The sequence below is a fragment of the Trachemys scripta genome, chromosome 1, assembly GCF_013100865.1.
Source record: "Trachemys scripta elegans isolate TJP31775 chromosome 1, CAS_Tse_1.0, whole genome shotgun sequence".
Lineage (NCBI taxonomy): Eukaryota > Metazoa > Chordata > Testudines > Emydidae > Trachemys > Trachemys scripta.
In genome coordinates, this window is record NC_048298.1 from 42,474,253 (window position 1) to 42,491,789 (window position 17,537).

Consider the following 17,537-nt stretch of genomic DNA (forward strand, 5'->3'; position numbering starts at 1 on the left):
GCAGCCTGATCACCGTACTGCTTGCAACAGCTCCATTGCAATAGGGCCTTCCATAGTTGTACTGGGGGGCAGAATTTCACCTTGAATGAGCACTTCAGCAGTGGGCTCTGTGTTTGTCATCTCTCAGAATAATTAGCAAAGTTAAAGACACAGGAGAAAAAATAATTGAACTATGACTCACTGATAGTGTACTATGGACATTCTAGAGCAGAAGATCATTCACAGTCAGTGATAATTCTGAAATACAAAAATGACAAAGATGTATCTTCATTGACTTTGATGGTTTCAATTTGCAAATGTTTAAGGTGTATGAACAGTGGTGTTTCCCCAGGCCACATCTTGGTTCTTTCCCCTCACATACCAGTAGGTGTTCGAAATAAAGAAAACTTAACTCTGTACCTTTGTATTTTATTGCGCTTTTCTTTGTACAGCTTGAACTCAGACAGATGGAGACAGGTGATCCGAAGGAACTATTTAAAAATAGGTCATTTTGCAAACCATACCACCAGCTTTTTACAAATATATATAAATAAAATATTAAAGGCTATTTTGAACTTTCTACACATGAAAAATATTGAGACACAAGGAAATACAGAACATGAAAATAATCTAGTGGTGAACCTGGAGGTGATGAATTGCACATTTGCCAGTATCAGCTGCAGTATAACTAGAATTAAGTTTGGGCTTTTCTAGCTGAGGCTTTAACAATGATCTTTGATTTAAAGCAAACACACACACACACACGCGCGCACACACACACACACATACATTCACACACACACCCTCTAGATCAGTTTACAGCTGTGTAAAGCAAAAAAAACCAACAACTAACCAACAAACAAACAAACAAACAAAAAAAACCACCAGCATGTGGATTCAAGTGATACACAAACATCTGAAGCAAAGTTACAATACATTAATTATACAATTAGCTTAATATAAGACATTCTGCTTGATCCTGCATCTATTGAAGCAAATGGCAAAAGCTTCCTTTGACTTTAGTGGTGCAAAATTAAGCCACTGCATTTTAAGGCTGTGTTTCACTGTGCCCTGGCGTTATGGACCTGCAGAGCATAAGTTGCATGGTGTGTACACAACAGGATCCTGCAAAATACTGGAGATAACCAAATACGGATCCTTTCAACGTTCGTGAAGTGTCCCTGGCTCAAAACACAAAAGCTTCTGTCAATTCACTGAGACATCTACCAGAGATACAAAGGAGGCTTATATTCTCCCCTTTCACGTGAAGGATCATGGCAGAAAAAAGCTTATGTATAAATTCAGAGATACTTTTTCACAGACAATCTAACACATAGCTCCTTCTTGTGGGAAGGACGGATCACAATACGTAAGTAGCTAGGAATATGGGCTGCTAACCATGTGGAGCTCAAAAATTCATAGGGAATCCTAGATCCAGCCTCATGAATCTCCAGAGCTACCTGTGAATAGTGGCAGCTCCTCTGTTTGCTTTCAGGACTTTCCACTTCAGCAGCATGGCCAACCTGTTCAGAGGAGAGTGGGAGCCACATCGGGGGAGTTAATGCTGAAACAAAGGAGCAAGTCAATTGTGTAGTGAGTTGCTACTAGAGCACACCATCAACTGCTCCTTAGCTCTGCTGCTTTGGACTGCCTCCCCACACAAAAGGGGCACATTTTATAATGTGCCCATGGAGGAGTACAAGCAGCTCTAAAGAGTGGGGACACAGAGGGGAGCATGACTCAGATTGAACCTATACTTTTGCTTCCTTCTACAACACACATTGTGAGGAAGCAGAGAGTCCTGACTACTAACTCTGACAGTGGAATCTAATTTTAAAAATTTTCCTTACATTTCCTGGTGCTTTTAACCATATAAACCCACATCATATTCTCTTAAATCATATTCGGTTGTGTCAGAAGACATCAGGAATTAGTTATTTTTTAAGTATTTGTTTACAGTCACATTTTTTACAGTCAATCCTGCAGTCCTTTTATGCATGCAATGGGAGTTTTTTCTGAACAAGGACTTCAGGATTGGACTCTTAGGTATCAGGCATCTTACGTGAATTCAGAAAGAGAGGACTTTATATACAAGGAAAGTACCAGCTAGGCTTATGGGCCCCCAATCAGAAAAGTGCTTAAACATATCTAAAGAAGCTTTCATCAATAGGGATATTTTCCTGAATCAGGTTCATAAACAAGATATACTAAGGTATTCATTATCTATCCATGTTAGGTGAGGATAGTTATATTCAGCCTTTCTTCTAAGTCACCTCTGTCTCTTGGATTTAGAACATGCAGAAAAATACTGCAAACTTTCCTTTTTATTTTTCTTAAAACGTGATCTACTGCAGATGTGGATGAAAATGTGCGTGTTAGCTGTAAACACTAGAATTAAGAGTTGGCACTATAGATAAAATGGTAGTAAGTTGTCTTTGCAATACATGACAGGCAAGGATTGAAATAGAAATATTCCTATATTGCTAGTGAAAGGGAACCTATGAGTATGTAATAATGCTTTTTAAAATGGAATGGAATGTCTCTATGGAATACTTTTAAAGTATGTACCTATAAATAGATGTCTATCTATTGCTTAAGAAATAAAGCAGCCTTTTTCAAATACGTCAAGTGTATATCTTTCTCTCTTTTTACTGTCACAGTACACAGTTGCTTGGCCTGCAGCTGTTCTAGTATTTGGCAATATTTCAAGTAACTTCCCCACCTCCTTTTTTTTTTGCATCTCTCCATCTTTCCATTCCGAAACCTAAGATCCGAAAGGGCAGATCTTGACGTCATAAAGCTTTAGGAAAAGCGCCACGTCTTGAGTGGCGTCGGTATGTGTGCAGCCAATCAGAGAAGCATGTAAATAAATTGAATGTGGTCCTTGGATTGTCATTTGAGGAAGCAGGAAGTCTCCTGCTCTAAAACTTCATCTGATAGAGGCTATGAGTCAGTAGCCTTGCTTTTACTTGCACAGATCCTGCTGAGGAGGATTTCAGAATAGACTTGATTTATTGGACCTCTGACATGATACGGTGACTGAGAATTCATTGCATAGTCTTGCAGCTGTGAGAGTTTACTTTGGCTGTTGAAATATTTCCCCAGAGCATAGGGCCTTGATAGCTTCATTGTAATGGGAGGACTTTCATTGGATGTTTTGGATTTCACCACCTGCAAAGGAAGAGTGACATTTGTGAATGTTTTCTATGTGCACCTAAAAGGAGACGGGTCTTATTATCCTGTCAGCTGCATGTGCACAACTCATGGGGTAATCAGACCTCGGTTCTTTGAAGACCAGACTCTGATACCCTAACTCACAGCTGGTCCCATTCCCTATAGGGAGCCTAGCTGTGGTGTAAGATTGCAATCAGTATGTCAGGTACTATTCAATCTGGCCCTTAGTGACCAAGGAACCCAAAATGCTTAAACCAACTGAACTCATCTACTTGATACTGTAGCCCTTTCAACACGGTATATTTTAGACTGTGTCCTCTCTAAACTAGAGATAGCCTGAACTAAACCCCCAGATTCAACCTTTTCAGCTTGCCTGGATGTCTACAATGGGCCAAATTAAACCCTGGACACCCCTGAACTGTGGGCAATTTCAGGTCCAGATCAGTATCTGAACTACATAGCTCAGGTCCGTCTCTAATCCTAGTACTTGAGGCACAGACCTTCTTTGTAGGCTGGACCAGTTGCTTGGTGGCAGCACAGTACTGGAGATCCCCGATTAGATCCCCTGCTCTTTGGATTACAATAGTCTGGGATTGCTCTGGAAGTGGCGTGTTTAGCCTGTGTGGAGATGGGGGATCTAAACAACTTAGATTGGAAGCTCTCTGGGTTTGTACAGCACCTAGCACAATGGGACCTTGGTCCATAAGTAGTGTTTCTAGGTGCTATGGTAATACAAATAAACAACCACGACCACGACAACCACCGCCACCCGGGAGCTGCATATAAGCTGGCTGGAAAGGTAAGTTAGGAGCTGGTTCCTTCATTGGCAAGATAGATCATCATAAAGCAGGATCCTTGCAGGAAAAAAAAACAGAAAATGCACAGGATTCCAGAGGTTTGCTGCATCCCCAAAGTGAAACAGAGCTATGCTACAGAATCTCTGGGCCTACATAATGTTACTTATAAATAGGGTGACCAGATGTCCTGATTTTATAGGGACAGTCCCAATATTTGGGGCTTTTTCTTATATAGGTGCCAATTACTTCCCACCCCCTGTCCCAATTTTTCACACTTGCTATCTGGTCACCCTACTTATAAAAGGAAAAGTAAACAAACATCAGAAAAAGGTTCTCAGGCAAAACAGTATTCATTTGGCACAGTTATTAGCCCATTCTACTGAGTTTAGTTCTAGAAATGAAGGATCCCTATATCTGGTTGCTTGATTTGGCAGAAGGGAGCACTGAGTTGTTAATCTGTTTTAAAAATAAAGAGGAGCAAATCATGTTTGATGTAGGTCTAATGGTCCTCAGCTTTGCTTTTTATGCAACAAGATACACACTTGGCTACGGACAGCATTCATGTTTATATATGTGCTTCATAGGGTTTTTGTAAAATGAAATATGTTTGGAATCATGTATTAGACCGGGATGGGCAAACTTTTTGGCCTGAGGGCCACATCGGGGTTCCGAAAGTGTATGGAGGGCTGGGTAGGGAAGGCTGTGCCTCCCCAAACAGCCTGGCCCCCGCCCCCTATCCACCTCCTCCCACTTCCCACCCCTTGACTGCCAGCCTTAGAACCCCTGACCTATCCAACCCGCCCTGCTCCTTGTCCCCTGACTGCGCCCTCCCAGGACCTCCCACCCCTAACTGCCCTCCTGGGACCCCACCCCCTATCCAACCTCCCCTGCTCCCTGTCCCCTGACTGCCCCGACCCCTATCCACACCCTCACCCCCTGACAGGCCACCCGGGACTCCCACGCCTATCCAACCTCCTATGCTCCCTATTCCCTGACTGCCCCCAAGACCTCTTGCCCCTTATCCAACTCCCCTGATCCCCACTCCCTTACCATGGTGCTCAGAGCACCAGGACTGGCAGCTGCACGGCCTGGCCAGAGCCAGCCACGCTGCCATACTGCCTGACAGGAGCTCGCAGTCCCGCCACCTAGAGCGCTGGCAGCACAGCGAGCTGAGGCTGCGGGGGAGGTGGGACAGACGGGGAGGGGCCGGGTGCTAGCCTCCTCGGCCGGGAGCTCAAGGGCTTGGCAGGACGATCCCGTGGGCCAGATGTGGCCCATGGGCCGTAGTTTGCCCACCTCTCTATTAGACACTTAAAACCAATGTTCGTATTTAAGCAAGGTCATACTACATGTACAGCAGCAACTTGCTCAAAATAAAATGTGAAGGGAGAGAAAGCATGTGAAAATTATAAAGGCTGAGCAGGGTGAGTGAGAGGGGCTGTCTAAGTTTGCAACAGAGCAAGTAGTATCCATTTAGGACATTGTAGCGGGGTGGTTACCCCGCTCCTGCCCTGAAGAGCTTAAAACAGCCCAGGGGGAAGGTTGTGGCTGGGAGCTGCTAAACTGGGCTGATTGGGAAGCAGCTGCAGCTGGGCCACACCCCAATCAGGTCTCATCTGGCCTTATATAAAAAGGCTGTGAGCCCAAGGCTAAGCAGTCTCTCTCTGCCTTCAGAGGGAGAAGGGCTTGGCTGCAGTGAGCTAGAGACAGAGTACCTGAGTGGAGCAGGGCTGGCGACAGACTGGGGAGTTCCAGCCTGGAAAGCCCCATGCTGTGGCCTAGTAGGAGGCCAAGGGGTACTGGGGGTTGCAGAGGGCAGCCCAAGGGTAGGCCAAGGCTGCAGGTCCAAACCCAACCTTGCCTGTGATGAGTGGCCTATACTGCAGTCTGCCTCAGGGAGTGGGGGCTAGTTGGTGACTGGCAGTAGCCTTATGCTGAGGTGAGGTAGGGATAGTGGGTGGGGGTTCCCTGGGGAGGGGAGACCCTAGTACTGAGGGGTGTACTGCCAGGGGGCAGCACCCAGCTAAAAGGCACTGGGGTCCAGGAGGGTCATAGGGGGCCAGAGGACAGGCGGACCACCAGCCTGCAGAGGGCACTCCAGGATGCTGGAAGGGCTAATTCCCTGAAGTCACCAGCAGGAGGTGCTGCAGAGGTGAGTCTGTTCTTCTACAGACACTAATATATTTTAAGGCCTATTTGATACAGCTAAGCCAAGAGAAGCAATTTGTTTTCATGCTATTCCTGCAGAGGTTCATTTTTTCTAAATTAGTGCCTTAGATCAAGTAATTATTCTGAAATGATGCTACCTTGAACCAATCACCCAAGCTACATTCCTGATGAGAGTAATCTCCAAGGAATGCAATTTAGTATTCATCTTACAGCTAGCCACTGATTAAAATACCCAAATCCAAAGGCTGCCAGTTTCTATTTAGTATACATTATTCCACTACCATTAAGTTATAGAATAAATCTACATCAGCCCTTGCTGCCATGAAGGTGTAGGGTCATTTTGTGTCCTCTGGCCCATCTGCTGCCTTCCTAAGCATGTTGAGCGGAACAAACTAGTTAAAGATCAGTTTGAATATGTTGCCTTGGGCCCCTGGAACTAGCAGTGGCTATAGACTGGCAAGGACAGGAGATGCAAGATTCTGAGCCCTCACACCTGGAGATCAAACTAGTCACACGGAGAGATTCTTCTTCTACAGTAGTTCCCAGCTCCCTCCCCAGTCACAGCAGGGCTTGTAGCCATGGTGCAATGGGCTTCCAAGCTATTGTTGTGCTCTGGGGCCTCTCAGAAGGATCAATGAAGTTAACAGGAATTCCAGGTGCACTACACCTCACAGGATCAGGTCCTTGGTTTACCCAGCAAGTGTAAACAGGGACTAAAGGTTAAATGAGAGTGGCTGAATACCAGGGCTAGCTCCAGGCACCAGCTAAGGTAGGGTGACCAGACAGCAAGTGTGAAAAATCAGGACGGGGTGGGGGGTAATAGGAGCCTACATAAGAAAAAGACCCCAAAATCGGGACTGTCCCTATAAAATCGGGACATCTGGTCACCCTAAGCTAAGGAAGCAGGTGCTTGGGGCGGCCAATACAAAGGTGCAGTCGTCCGGTATTAGGGCGGCATGTCCGGGTCTTCGGTGGGAATTCGGCGGCAGGTCCCTCTGTTCCTCTTTGAGCTGCCGCCGAAGTGCCACTGAAGAGGAAGAGAGGGAGTGAAGGACCTGGCCTTTTTTTTTTCCCCCCGGCTTGGGGCAGCAGAAAATCTGGAGCCGGCCCTGCTGAATACAATCCATTTCTCTTGTTCAAAATTCACAAAATGGCCAGCCTTCCACTCCTAGCCTCCCAAACAGCTGTAGCTGAGTTCAGATGTCGCGGGGTGCAGGTGAGCATTCTACTAGGGGTGTAGGAGTCACTTTAAGTGAAAAAATGAAAGTAGCAAGCAGTGCCTTTAATCTCTCAGTTGGTTTCATAAAGCCTGAAAAGTTCTGGAGTTCTACACAGTGTTGTTGTGTTGGTCCTCTGAGGCAAAATGCCATTTTCACAGCGCAAACTGCTTATGAACTCCAGGATACTCCCCCTCCCCAACCCATTGCCATGATGCAAAAATGAACTGAGGCCAAGGCTGTTAAAACTAATGAGGTATAAAACCATTCAGAGGGTTGCTGAGGATGTCATTCAGTGACCTAGACTATTTCTTGGTGGCTAGTGGACCCCATATTAACCTCCTCCTGGGTATACCTCTCCTGTTCCAGTCACAAAGGCCTCTTAGCGTCAATAATAACATTTTTAAAATAAAAGCACAGCCAAATTCCACCTTGACTTATACCTCCTGCAGCTACACAGTTCATTGGAGTCCCTGGGCATGGCTGAATTTAATCCGTAATGCTAATTTGTATGGGAGCTCACCCAGAACTACTTTAAAAAAACCCAACAACCATCACTGACATCGTCTGCCCAATACTGCACAAAGTAGACTGGAAGCATTTCACCCAGATATTCCCCATTCTAGGCTACAAAAACTAATAAGACTACAATACAGGGTCCATGCTGCAAAAAACTAGGGAAACAAAAAGGAACTGTAGTGGGCCTTGAAGAACACCACATCTGAGCTCTAGCTCATTAAGGGCCAGACTGTGGCTTGTGCTGCTGCACATCTGCATGGTGATATGTATATTTTATATATAAGGCTACGTTTTAGTCACGGGTATTTTTAGTAAACAAAAATTCACGGCCCTTGACCTGTCCATGACTTTTATTAAAAATACCTGTAAGCTCGGGATGGGGGGCGGTCCGGGGGAACTGCGGGTGCTGAGGGAGGTGGCCCGGGACCCCCGCTGGTGCTGGGGGGTGTGTGACGTTATTGACATAAACTGGGACCGTATAGATCATTGTTGCAACCACGGTCCTGTAGTGGCACCCAAATCTTGTATAAAGGGGGTCAAATGGGGTGTCTAGGACAAGGTTATGGTTTACTGGTTATGATTATGCTGTCTATACGTGTGTATCAGTTTTGTGGTCAAAGTTATGAATATTGGCTCTATACTGTCTGTATGGCAAATTTATGCTATGCTGCTGGGTGACATCCCAGACAAGCTGAGATTAGCTCTGCCTAACCTGCTTGATGGCCCATTAAGGACCATCAGCTATACAATGGACCCATTGAGAGAAGGCAGATACGCCTTGTAACTCAGCAAAGTATGCAGGGACTGGCCCATGTGACTCCAGACTCCATTTTGCTGTAATTTTCCACAGTAAGAACAAAGAGGTGTTCTTACACCTGGAAAAGACTATATAAGGCTGATGCCTCATCTCCATCTTGTCTTCAATCCTGCTTCATACCTCTGGAGGAACTTTGCTACAAGCTGAAGCTTTGAACAAAGGACTGAGGACCCATCCCAGCGGGGGATGTATTCCAGAGACTTGATTTGAACCTGCAGTTTATTCCATCGCTGCTGCAAGCCTGAACCAAGAACTTTGCCATTACTGTATGTAATTGATTCCATTTAACCAATTCTAGCTCTCATCTCTATCTTTTTCCTTTTATAAATAAACCTTTAGATTTTAGATTCTAAAGAATTGACAGCAGCGTGATTTGTGGGAAAGATCTGATTTGTATATTGACCTGGGTCTGGGGCTTGGTCCTTTGGGATCAGGAGAACCTTTTTCTGTTACTTGGGCACTGGTTTTCATAACCATTTGTCCCCGTATGAGTGGTACTGGCGGTTATACTGGGAAACTGGAGTGTCTAAGGAGATTGCTTGAGAGACTTGCGGTTAGCCAGTGGGGTGAGACCGAAGTTCCCTTAGTCTGGCTGGTTTGGTTTGCCTTAGAAGTGGAAAATACCCCAGCCTTGGGCTGCACTGCCCTGTTTAAGCAATTTGTCCTGAGTTGGCACTCTCAGTAGGGTTCTGCCAGAACCGCATTGTCACAGGGGGATGGTTGGTTGAGCTGGCAGGGGCTCTCTACCTGGCTCCGCCTCCCTGCAGCTCTGAGGCAGCGGAGGGGCACAAGCGCCGGCTGCTGCAGCTCCCATTGGCAGGGAACTGCAGCCAATGGGAGTTGCAGGGGTTGGGCCTGCAGGTGCAAGCAGCATGTGGCGCGGAGGCCCCCCCCAGCCCCTCAGCTGCCTAGGAGCTGTAGGGCCATGCTAGTGGGAGCCCCTCACCCAAGCATCCCTCCAACCCGCTGCCCCTAGCTCTGAGCCCCCTCCCTCACAACCAAACTGCTGCTGCTGGCCCAGGGGCTGCCCAGCTCGGGCAGCCCCTGAGCCAGCACCAGCCGCTGCAGAAGTCACAGAGGTCATGGAAAGTCACTGAATCTGTGACCTCCATGACAGACTCGCAGCCTTAATTATATATATGGGGTGGGGGATGGGTGGGAAGGAGAAAAAGTCTCTGTGGGATTTCTGTGTCCTTCCCCCAATCACATGGGAAGCAAGGGATGGGGGAATGGGTAGATTCTTGGCTCCAACCCACACAAGACCATGCTTGTGAGCACTGCTGCACTGGCTCACCAGAGGATACGTGCTGGACTGGGTATAGGACTGATGTCGAATACATCAGTCCCAGAGCAAGAGGTGGAACCGGAAGGCAGTTTGTGACCCAGAGTCACTGTCTGATTCCTGGGCTGCTCCTAGGGCAATGCAGTTTTGCACCTCCCTTGCCATGATTGAGCCATAAGGGAAGGGAGTGAATTCTTAAGATAGGGACTCCTCACCCTCAGTTGGCTGCAACACTCATGGAATTCCATGAAACAAAAGGCCCAGACCCGGTATCAGAATTTGCTAGCATAAATTCCAATGACCCCAGAAAAGAATCAAAGGCCAAGTTGATCCCAGCATCTGTCTCCTTCAGAAGCATGTTAAAAGTCCTATAGGCTGTTGTGTTTCAGAGAAAGCATCTGCCTCAGTGAAGCCTGAGCAGAAAAACAAGAGCTCGTGGTTAAAAGGTGACAGTATTTTTATGATGCTGCAGCTGAGAGGATTAAATGGACTCCATTAGCCACCAGGAAATGGTCAGAATCATTAGGTAGAAAGCTGGGGTGGCAGGATAGCACCACACTAGGATTGCCAACCCTCCAGGATTGTCCTGCAGTCTCCAGGAATTAAAGATGAATCTTGAATTAAAGACTGTGTCATGTGATGAAACCTCCAGGAATACATCCAACCCAAACTGGCAACCCTACACGATATGGAGGCTCGTTAATCTTGGTCTTCAACTATTGTGACCCTGGATTTCTGTTTGATTTTCAGCTATTCTTAGGTTTCATTAGCCACAGACTTTTTTGCCGCATGAAGCGAGTGTACAATGAAGGAAACCTTATTTTTGGATTCACTTTTTGTGGAACTTTGGGGGGGGAGAAGGAATCAGAGCTTTCCCAGTGTTTCCACACAGCAGGAAATCAGCACTTTCACCCAGCACTCAAGGCCATGTCCAGTCTTTATAAGCATGCAGCTCCCATCCACTGAAGTGGGAGCCCTATGCACATACCCATATCTGGAGAGAGGGTTTGACCCCAGAGTGAGGATCACATTAAAACAGGTGTCACTTTAACCAAAGGCAAGTTACATTTATTCTTTTCTTGAGACATTTAGAAGGCATTTAGCAGTCCCTGAAATTTGGAGCTGCTTGTATTGACGGTAGACAAATTCCAGAAATCTTGTTTGGGGTTGGGGTGGCAATTGAGCTCCAAAACTTGTCTAGGATTTTCTCCAAATGAAATAGGTTGTAGATTCCTGTGTCTAAATGTTGCATCAGGCAAGGCTATAGCACCATTACCGTCAGTAATGAAACTGCAGGGGTTTCTTTCAGCTGCTGGTTTCTTTCTGACCTAAAGTCCCTGAATATCCTCAGCATTTTGAAATGGTTTTCCTAGATACCCGTGAAGCCTTGTAAATTAATTTGACTCTTGGTTTACAGAAAAAAAATCACATCTTTTGGTGCATCCTATTTTCCTATATATTTGACTTTTTTATACCAACTTCAGCCCAGTCTTTGTTTATTTATATTATTGTGGACTTATTGCATCTTTGACCTCCGTTTTAATTGTGCAATATAAACAGTCCACACAAAGTTGACTCTTGATTTATGAAAGTTCACAATTTTAAAATGGAAAGTTTTATTCCCCTTGTGAGATTTTAGTGAAATAAAGCAGTGAATTGAGGCCAAGTGTTATTGATTGTCTTTGAGTTCGTAGTCCTGATTTTCACAGCAGAAATAATTTTGATTTGGAGTCAGAGTCTAGCACTTGAAGGGAAATGAGTTGATGACCCAAAGCTCCCGGTACTGCTCATTGTGTTTCTTAAATTCCTAGGAGTAGGATGGTGAAATGCTTTGAAGTAGCACATAGACATTCACTGAAACTCCTTTAGAGCTAAATGCCTTGATGGAATGTTCAGACTCCCAGCAGATTAATAATTCAACTCTGGAATCCTGGCACAGGCCTCTCATACCAACAAATTAGCTTCACAGAAACTTTGGTGAGATCTTAATAGAATTCTATGGTACTTCTGATGACACAAGGGAACTTCCTTAAATCAAGTCTCTCATTTGGAATTATCATAGTCAATTGTGAGGCAGAGGGTGCACCTTTGTATGATCATCAGAGAAGAACGTCTTCTGGTTTCACTCAGAGCAATGCTTGAAATCAAGGGAGCACTTCTCTGTTTCATATATTTATGGCACTAAAAATGCAAATACAAAACTGACCCCTCCTCTAACAGGGCTAACTGTGAAAAGACACAGCAGACACTCAAAATATATCGGAAAGGAAACCAGAACAACTTTAAATATCTTGTTTTTCAAATTCCCTACTTTCTCTGGATACTGGTTTGGCAGCCTTCAGGTTGATTTTGTGCCTAGTTTCAATAGTGTGCTTGCTTGTTCTTTTTTGATTTAAGTCATGGGCTGCTGTCTCTGAAATTTCTTGAGAAGATTCCCTTGAAGTTCCTAACCAGGACTCTAAACAATTGAAAAAGAAACTGTCCTCAACTGCCGCTCATCTCGTTAACTGTGCACATTGTAAAATGTTAGGCCAAGAGTTTAGCTGTTTATTTGGTGCTCCATAGATGCTCATGCAGGATACACAGGTTCAATAATTATTTAATATGGAGCTTTAGTGCATTAATTCAAACAACAGGGATCAGTATAGCATCCTGAAGTTAATAAGCCTTCAGGTGTACCGGAATGCAGGTGGCTTTATGCAATTCTCCTGCACCCCTCCCAATTCTGGGGCTTGCCGGTTTGACCCTTGGTGGAACTTGGAGCTCCTCTGGCTCCACATTCTAACAGTCCCTTGGGGCAATGAAATGCAGCACACTTTGAACATGTCCTAACACAAACCCAACACTAAAAAGGTTCAAAGGGGGTGACATACTGTTAGCTGAAGTGATAGCCTGAAATGATGCTAATTCACTTGCATCCAGATTCAGTACAGGTGACACCAGAAGGTATGAGTTAATTACACTTCTCTGTGCCAGTCTGGGGGATTCACTAAGCAGGGCAGGGTGTGGTATGCTACAGACCTCCCCAGGGTTTTCCAGGGAAGCCAGTTCAGTTTTCAGCCGGGGCAGCTGCTAAGAACATGAGCTACCCTGGCCATGCCCCCTCCCCAGTCTGCATCATTTACTCTTTGGGCTGACTGGAAGCGTTTGAGTTCTCTGGTGGAGGGGAAGCTACAAACCCTTTGCACAACTGCAGCAACCCATCTGGTGGGCTTTCCATTGCCAAGACCTTGTTCCTGTGCCATCACAAAGCTGAATTTAGCCTAGTAAGTGTAAAATGGAAAAGAGAATTCCTTCAGGTATACAACCAGAAGAGAAAACTAGGGCCAAAAGTAAGACTATACACAGACAGGAGCAGTTATGGTACCTCCTCGCAACCCCTCTCCCTGTACACACCCTGCTCCAGGAAAGTTCTAATCAAACAACGTACTCATAGCTCCCACGCCCTCACATGAGAACATGCAGTGGCAGATTCAGAATGAGTGAAGTTAATAAACCAGCTAAGGAAGACTTGAGACAAACAACTGGTAGGTCGATGAGCACGGTGACAGTAGGTAGACTGAACAGATCCAGAAGAAACAAGATAATACAGTGCAGAGTAGAGAAGCTCAAGAGCCTGGAAACAAAGCCCTGCACAGAGAAACCTCTTTCCATTAGTTAGAAGTATATTTTTGGAACAGCACTTTTGTGATTCCACTGGGTTTACAAGGATAGGACTCCATTTTTAAGATATTTCTCTTTTATATTTGGACCTAGATTCTTAAAGGTATATAGGTGCCTAACCTAGTGGGAGTTAGGTACCTAAATACCTTTGGGGATCTGAACGTTAGCCATTACACAGCTTCTGTTCCCCTCCATGGTGAGCTACATATATCTTCACATGCATTAGAAACCTTTTCAAGCTTCATTTAGGTCTACCTTTGATCCACTACTATACACTATGCTGTACATATTTTCACTATAGCATCTGATAGTTAGAACCCCTTTTAAATACTTAAATGAGACCAATATAAACAATAAATGATTACCTCATGGAAATGACATCCACACTTCCCTTGCAGAAATTCTTTGTAACGTCCCATTGTGATGATGAAAGTATCAACCACCTCATAGCCATATCTTTTTGCAGTATCCAGAATAACCAAATTTTCATTCCATAAACTTTGCACTTCAGTCTGTATTCCAAAGCAAAAAAATATCAGTTATTCAGTAGTACACTGACTGATTTCAACGGTAGCAGAATCTGACCCTAAAGTAATGGCAAAACTGCGGAATTGGGCCAATATTGAATAAAATAATTATACTATTTTCTACACGAATTATAGCAATTGAATTAGTGAAAATTGCTATTGCTCCAAGGCTTTGTTAGATTTTGAAGCAATTTCTCAACACATGTATTGGTGCATCCAAAGACTAAAAGGAAATTATTGAATTAGCTCTTCTTTATTCAAAAGAGTATATCATGTACAATGAAGAAGTCAGGCTGATTTTAAAAACAATTAAGCTTTAAAATTAATTAATACAATAGTAATTGGCACTTGTATAATTATATGTGGAAGCCCTCCTACGAAAGAAATTAAGTCTCATAACACTAAAGTGAAAATCATTCAAGGTCCTATTATAAAGTAGTTATTGTCCAGTAAAAGACATGTTTGGCTTAAAAATCACAGATATTTGAGACCATTGTCTTTGACAGGAGTTGTCACATTCTGCAGTCCCATGAGTCCTCTCAAATCAGCAACACTGAGGAGCAGCCTAGCATTTGTCAAGACACGGCAGGAAGGCCATGAATAGAAAACGTTAGCTGTAAGTTGTCAAGTGGTTGCATTTTACGTTGAACAGCAATCTCAGATAGAGAGGCTTGTGAGCTCAGGCGGGGTAATCCTCTTGTCCAACGCTTCCAAACAATGCTAGTGAATTGGCTTGAGACTCAGATATTGAAAATAAGAGGAATGTTTGGACAGAAGCAGTAACAATGGACTGCAGTTAAATCAGATTGTTTTCCGGAGTTCTGTGGATTTGCTGACTAATAAATAAAACCAAACCACAAAGTTGTCCCTGAGAAGGCTTTTTTTCAGGGTCTTATCTTACCTATCTTGTATATATTCTGTGATTGATTTTGGGGCATCATTTTTCATGATGTTTTAATTGGTGGTTTTATCCTGGTGGTGCCTGTCTCCTCTCAGACCCTTCTTGTACTGTACAGATATGGAACTGAGGCACAGAGAGGCTAAGTGTCTTGCCAAGGTCACACATGATGTCTGTGTCAGAGCAGGGAATTGAAACTGGATCTTCCATATTCCCAGGCCAGTGCCCCAACCACTGGCCCATCCTCCTTCCCCCTACCTATTTTAGGCTTGAATTATGTTGGTTTTCCCACCCAGTCCTAATTTCTATTCAAAGGCATGACAGGGGGTAAATAAAGGGAGGAGTCAAATAAAGGTAGACTGGGACAGTTTTGTTGCTCTTGTTCCTGTGTCCACTCATTTCCCCCCTAAAATGGAATAACCCCCTTCTTGGGTCCAAATGGAAGTCATGACAATTACATTCATTTTACAGATGAGTACACTGGAGCAGAGAGAGGTGACTTGCCTAGGTCACACTGAGTCAGTAGCAGAACTGGGGAAAAAAATCAAGGTGTTCTGACTATAAACAGCCATATTTAGGGATAATCTATTGCTTTTCAGCTGTTGCTGTCAAAGCACTTTACAAAGAAGGGTGAACAATAACACCCCTACTTTCCCCATCTGTAAACACACAGAGAGAGAGAAAGAGACAGAGAGTGTGTGTGTTTATCTGGAAGACCTACAGTCATGCAGCAAGCCATTGGCAGAACTGGGAATAGCACTTAGGTCTTCCAGCTTCCACTCCTCTGCCCTGCCTCCAGGACTACACTGGTTAGGGAAGAAGGTCCATCCTTCAAAACTGCACCTGAAATGAATTTTTGTGATTGACCTAACCCAGATCTTGTTCTTTCCTTCAGAGCCCCTCATCTCCTCCCTCCACCCCTCAAATGTTACAGAACTGGAAAGACATGATAATCATGATTATGACAAAAGAATGGTTTAAAGTTACCATCTCTTATTGTCTTATCTGTTTCTGTTAGACTGCAAGATCCTTGAGGGAGGAGCTATCATTACTTGTGCCTTTTACAGAAGTGAGAATTACCATCTACACGCTATTATCTATGGTAGTTTATAACCAACATAGTAAAAAATGTTTCCGGCTGCTAATGTGGGTGCTTTTGACCTTATTTAGAATAACCATCTGATACTATTAACATACAATTAAAGGGCCAGGTTCACTAGGACATTCCAGCTGCCTTGCAATGTTCTGGTGATGCAAAGCAGCCTACACTGATTTGGTCAAGCTGGATTTATGGAGAGCAGTGCAAAGTAGCCTATGGTGTACCAATGAACCTGTCCCAATAGTCACCACCTCCCTGTAGAAAGGGAGACTGAGGAGGTTCAACTATCCATGTGGCTGGAGCAATCTGTCTCCAACTCAGCTCTGCAAATTGGCATTATGTATAATAATGTAGGTGCTTCTAGTTATTGGAACAACCAGTTTAGTATGAAGCATTGAACAGAGCTCTGAGTGCTGTGGAATCCATGAAATAAGGGTAATTGGCACAAGTCCATATCAGCAAACCATATTACAAATACAAATGTTTCTCTCTCACTGGTCCATTTAAAGCTTGTTCAGCACAGGTGGCAAAGTATTTTAAAGAGAGAGCAAAATCATCAGTTAGACCAGGGGTCGGCAACCTATGGCTTGCGTGCCAAAGGTGGCACACGAGCTGATTTACTGTGGCATGCTGCTGCTGGCCTGGGGTCCCGGCCGCGCCTAGCCTGCTGCTGGCCTGGATGGACGGAACCCCAGACTGGCAGCGGGCTGAGTGGGGCCGGTGGCTGGGACCCCGGCTGGCAGAGGCCGGAGGACATAACTCCAGACCGGCAATGGGCTGAACCGCTCAGCTCTCTGCCAGTCTGGGGTCCAACCGCTGGCCCCTGTAAATGTAAAATGTATGACTGGCACGTGAAACCTTAAATTACCGTGAATAAAAGACTTGGCACACCACTTCTGAAAGGTTGCCGACCCCTGAGTTAGGCAGTAAGCATTTCATGGGAATGCAGTCAAAATCTGACCCACCTGCGATAAAGAATGTATCCCATCCACTGGTAGATGAAATCCCATTCCTATGGATTTGATAACTACCAGGATATTTGATAGATTTTCCCTGTTTAACAAGTGAAATAAAGCACATGCATTTTATTTACAGATCTATGAAGAGACATTACAAAATTATTTCTTTTAACATCAGATTTAAATGCACAATGATGAAAAATGAAATGTTTGTATCTGAAACTACTGGTTAAGTTTGGTAGTTGTAATTTATCGTATCAATGTTTTACATGGGATAATAGAAACATATAGCACTAAACTTTACCTCTTCAGCACCTTTTGAATAATTTGCAGGTGATTGGAATTAAGCCACTGAACACCACCCACAACTAATACAGTCTGGTCTGTGTTCTCAAGAGGATGTGATCTGAAACCAAGAAAGAAAGCACACCACATGT

General features: G+C 44.5%; 1 protein-coding gene across 3 annotated transcripts in view; it reads right to left on the bottom strand.

Annotated features, from left to right (window-relative positions):
* Positions 1–392: 392 nt before the first annotated feature.
* Positions 393–17,537, bottom strand: part of CPED1 (cadherin like and PC-esterase domain containing 1) — a 202,951-nt gene continuing 185,806 nt past the window's right edge. For 2 of the 3 annotated variants that reach the window (XM_034768566.1, XM_034768576.1), the window contains exons 21-24: positions 17,405–17,506; positions 17,107–17,194; positions 13,983–14,129; positions 393–3,150 (exon numbers count right to left, since the gene is read on the bottom strand). In XM_034768566.1, the coding sequence (XP_034624457.1) occupies positions 2,923–3,150; positions 13,983–14,129; positions 17,107–17,194; positions 17,405–17,506 (565 nt within the window). In that variant the 3' untranslated portion in view covers positions 393–2,922. The remainder of the gene's footprint in view (positions 3,151–13,982; positions 14,130–17,106; positions 17,195–17,404; positions 17,507–17,537) is intronic. The other variant, XM_034768584.1, reaches the window with a different exon arrangement.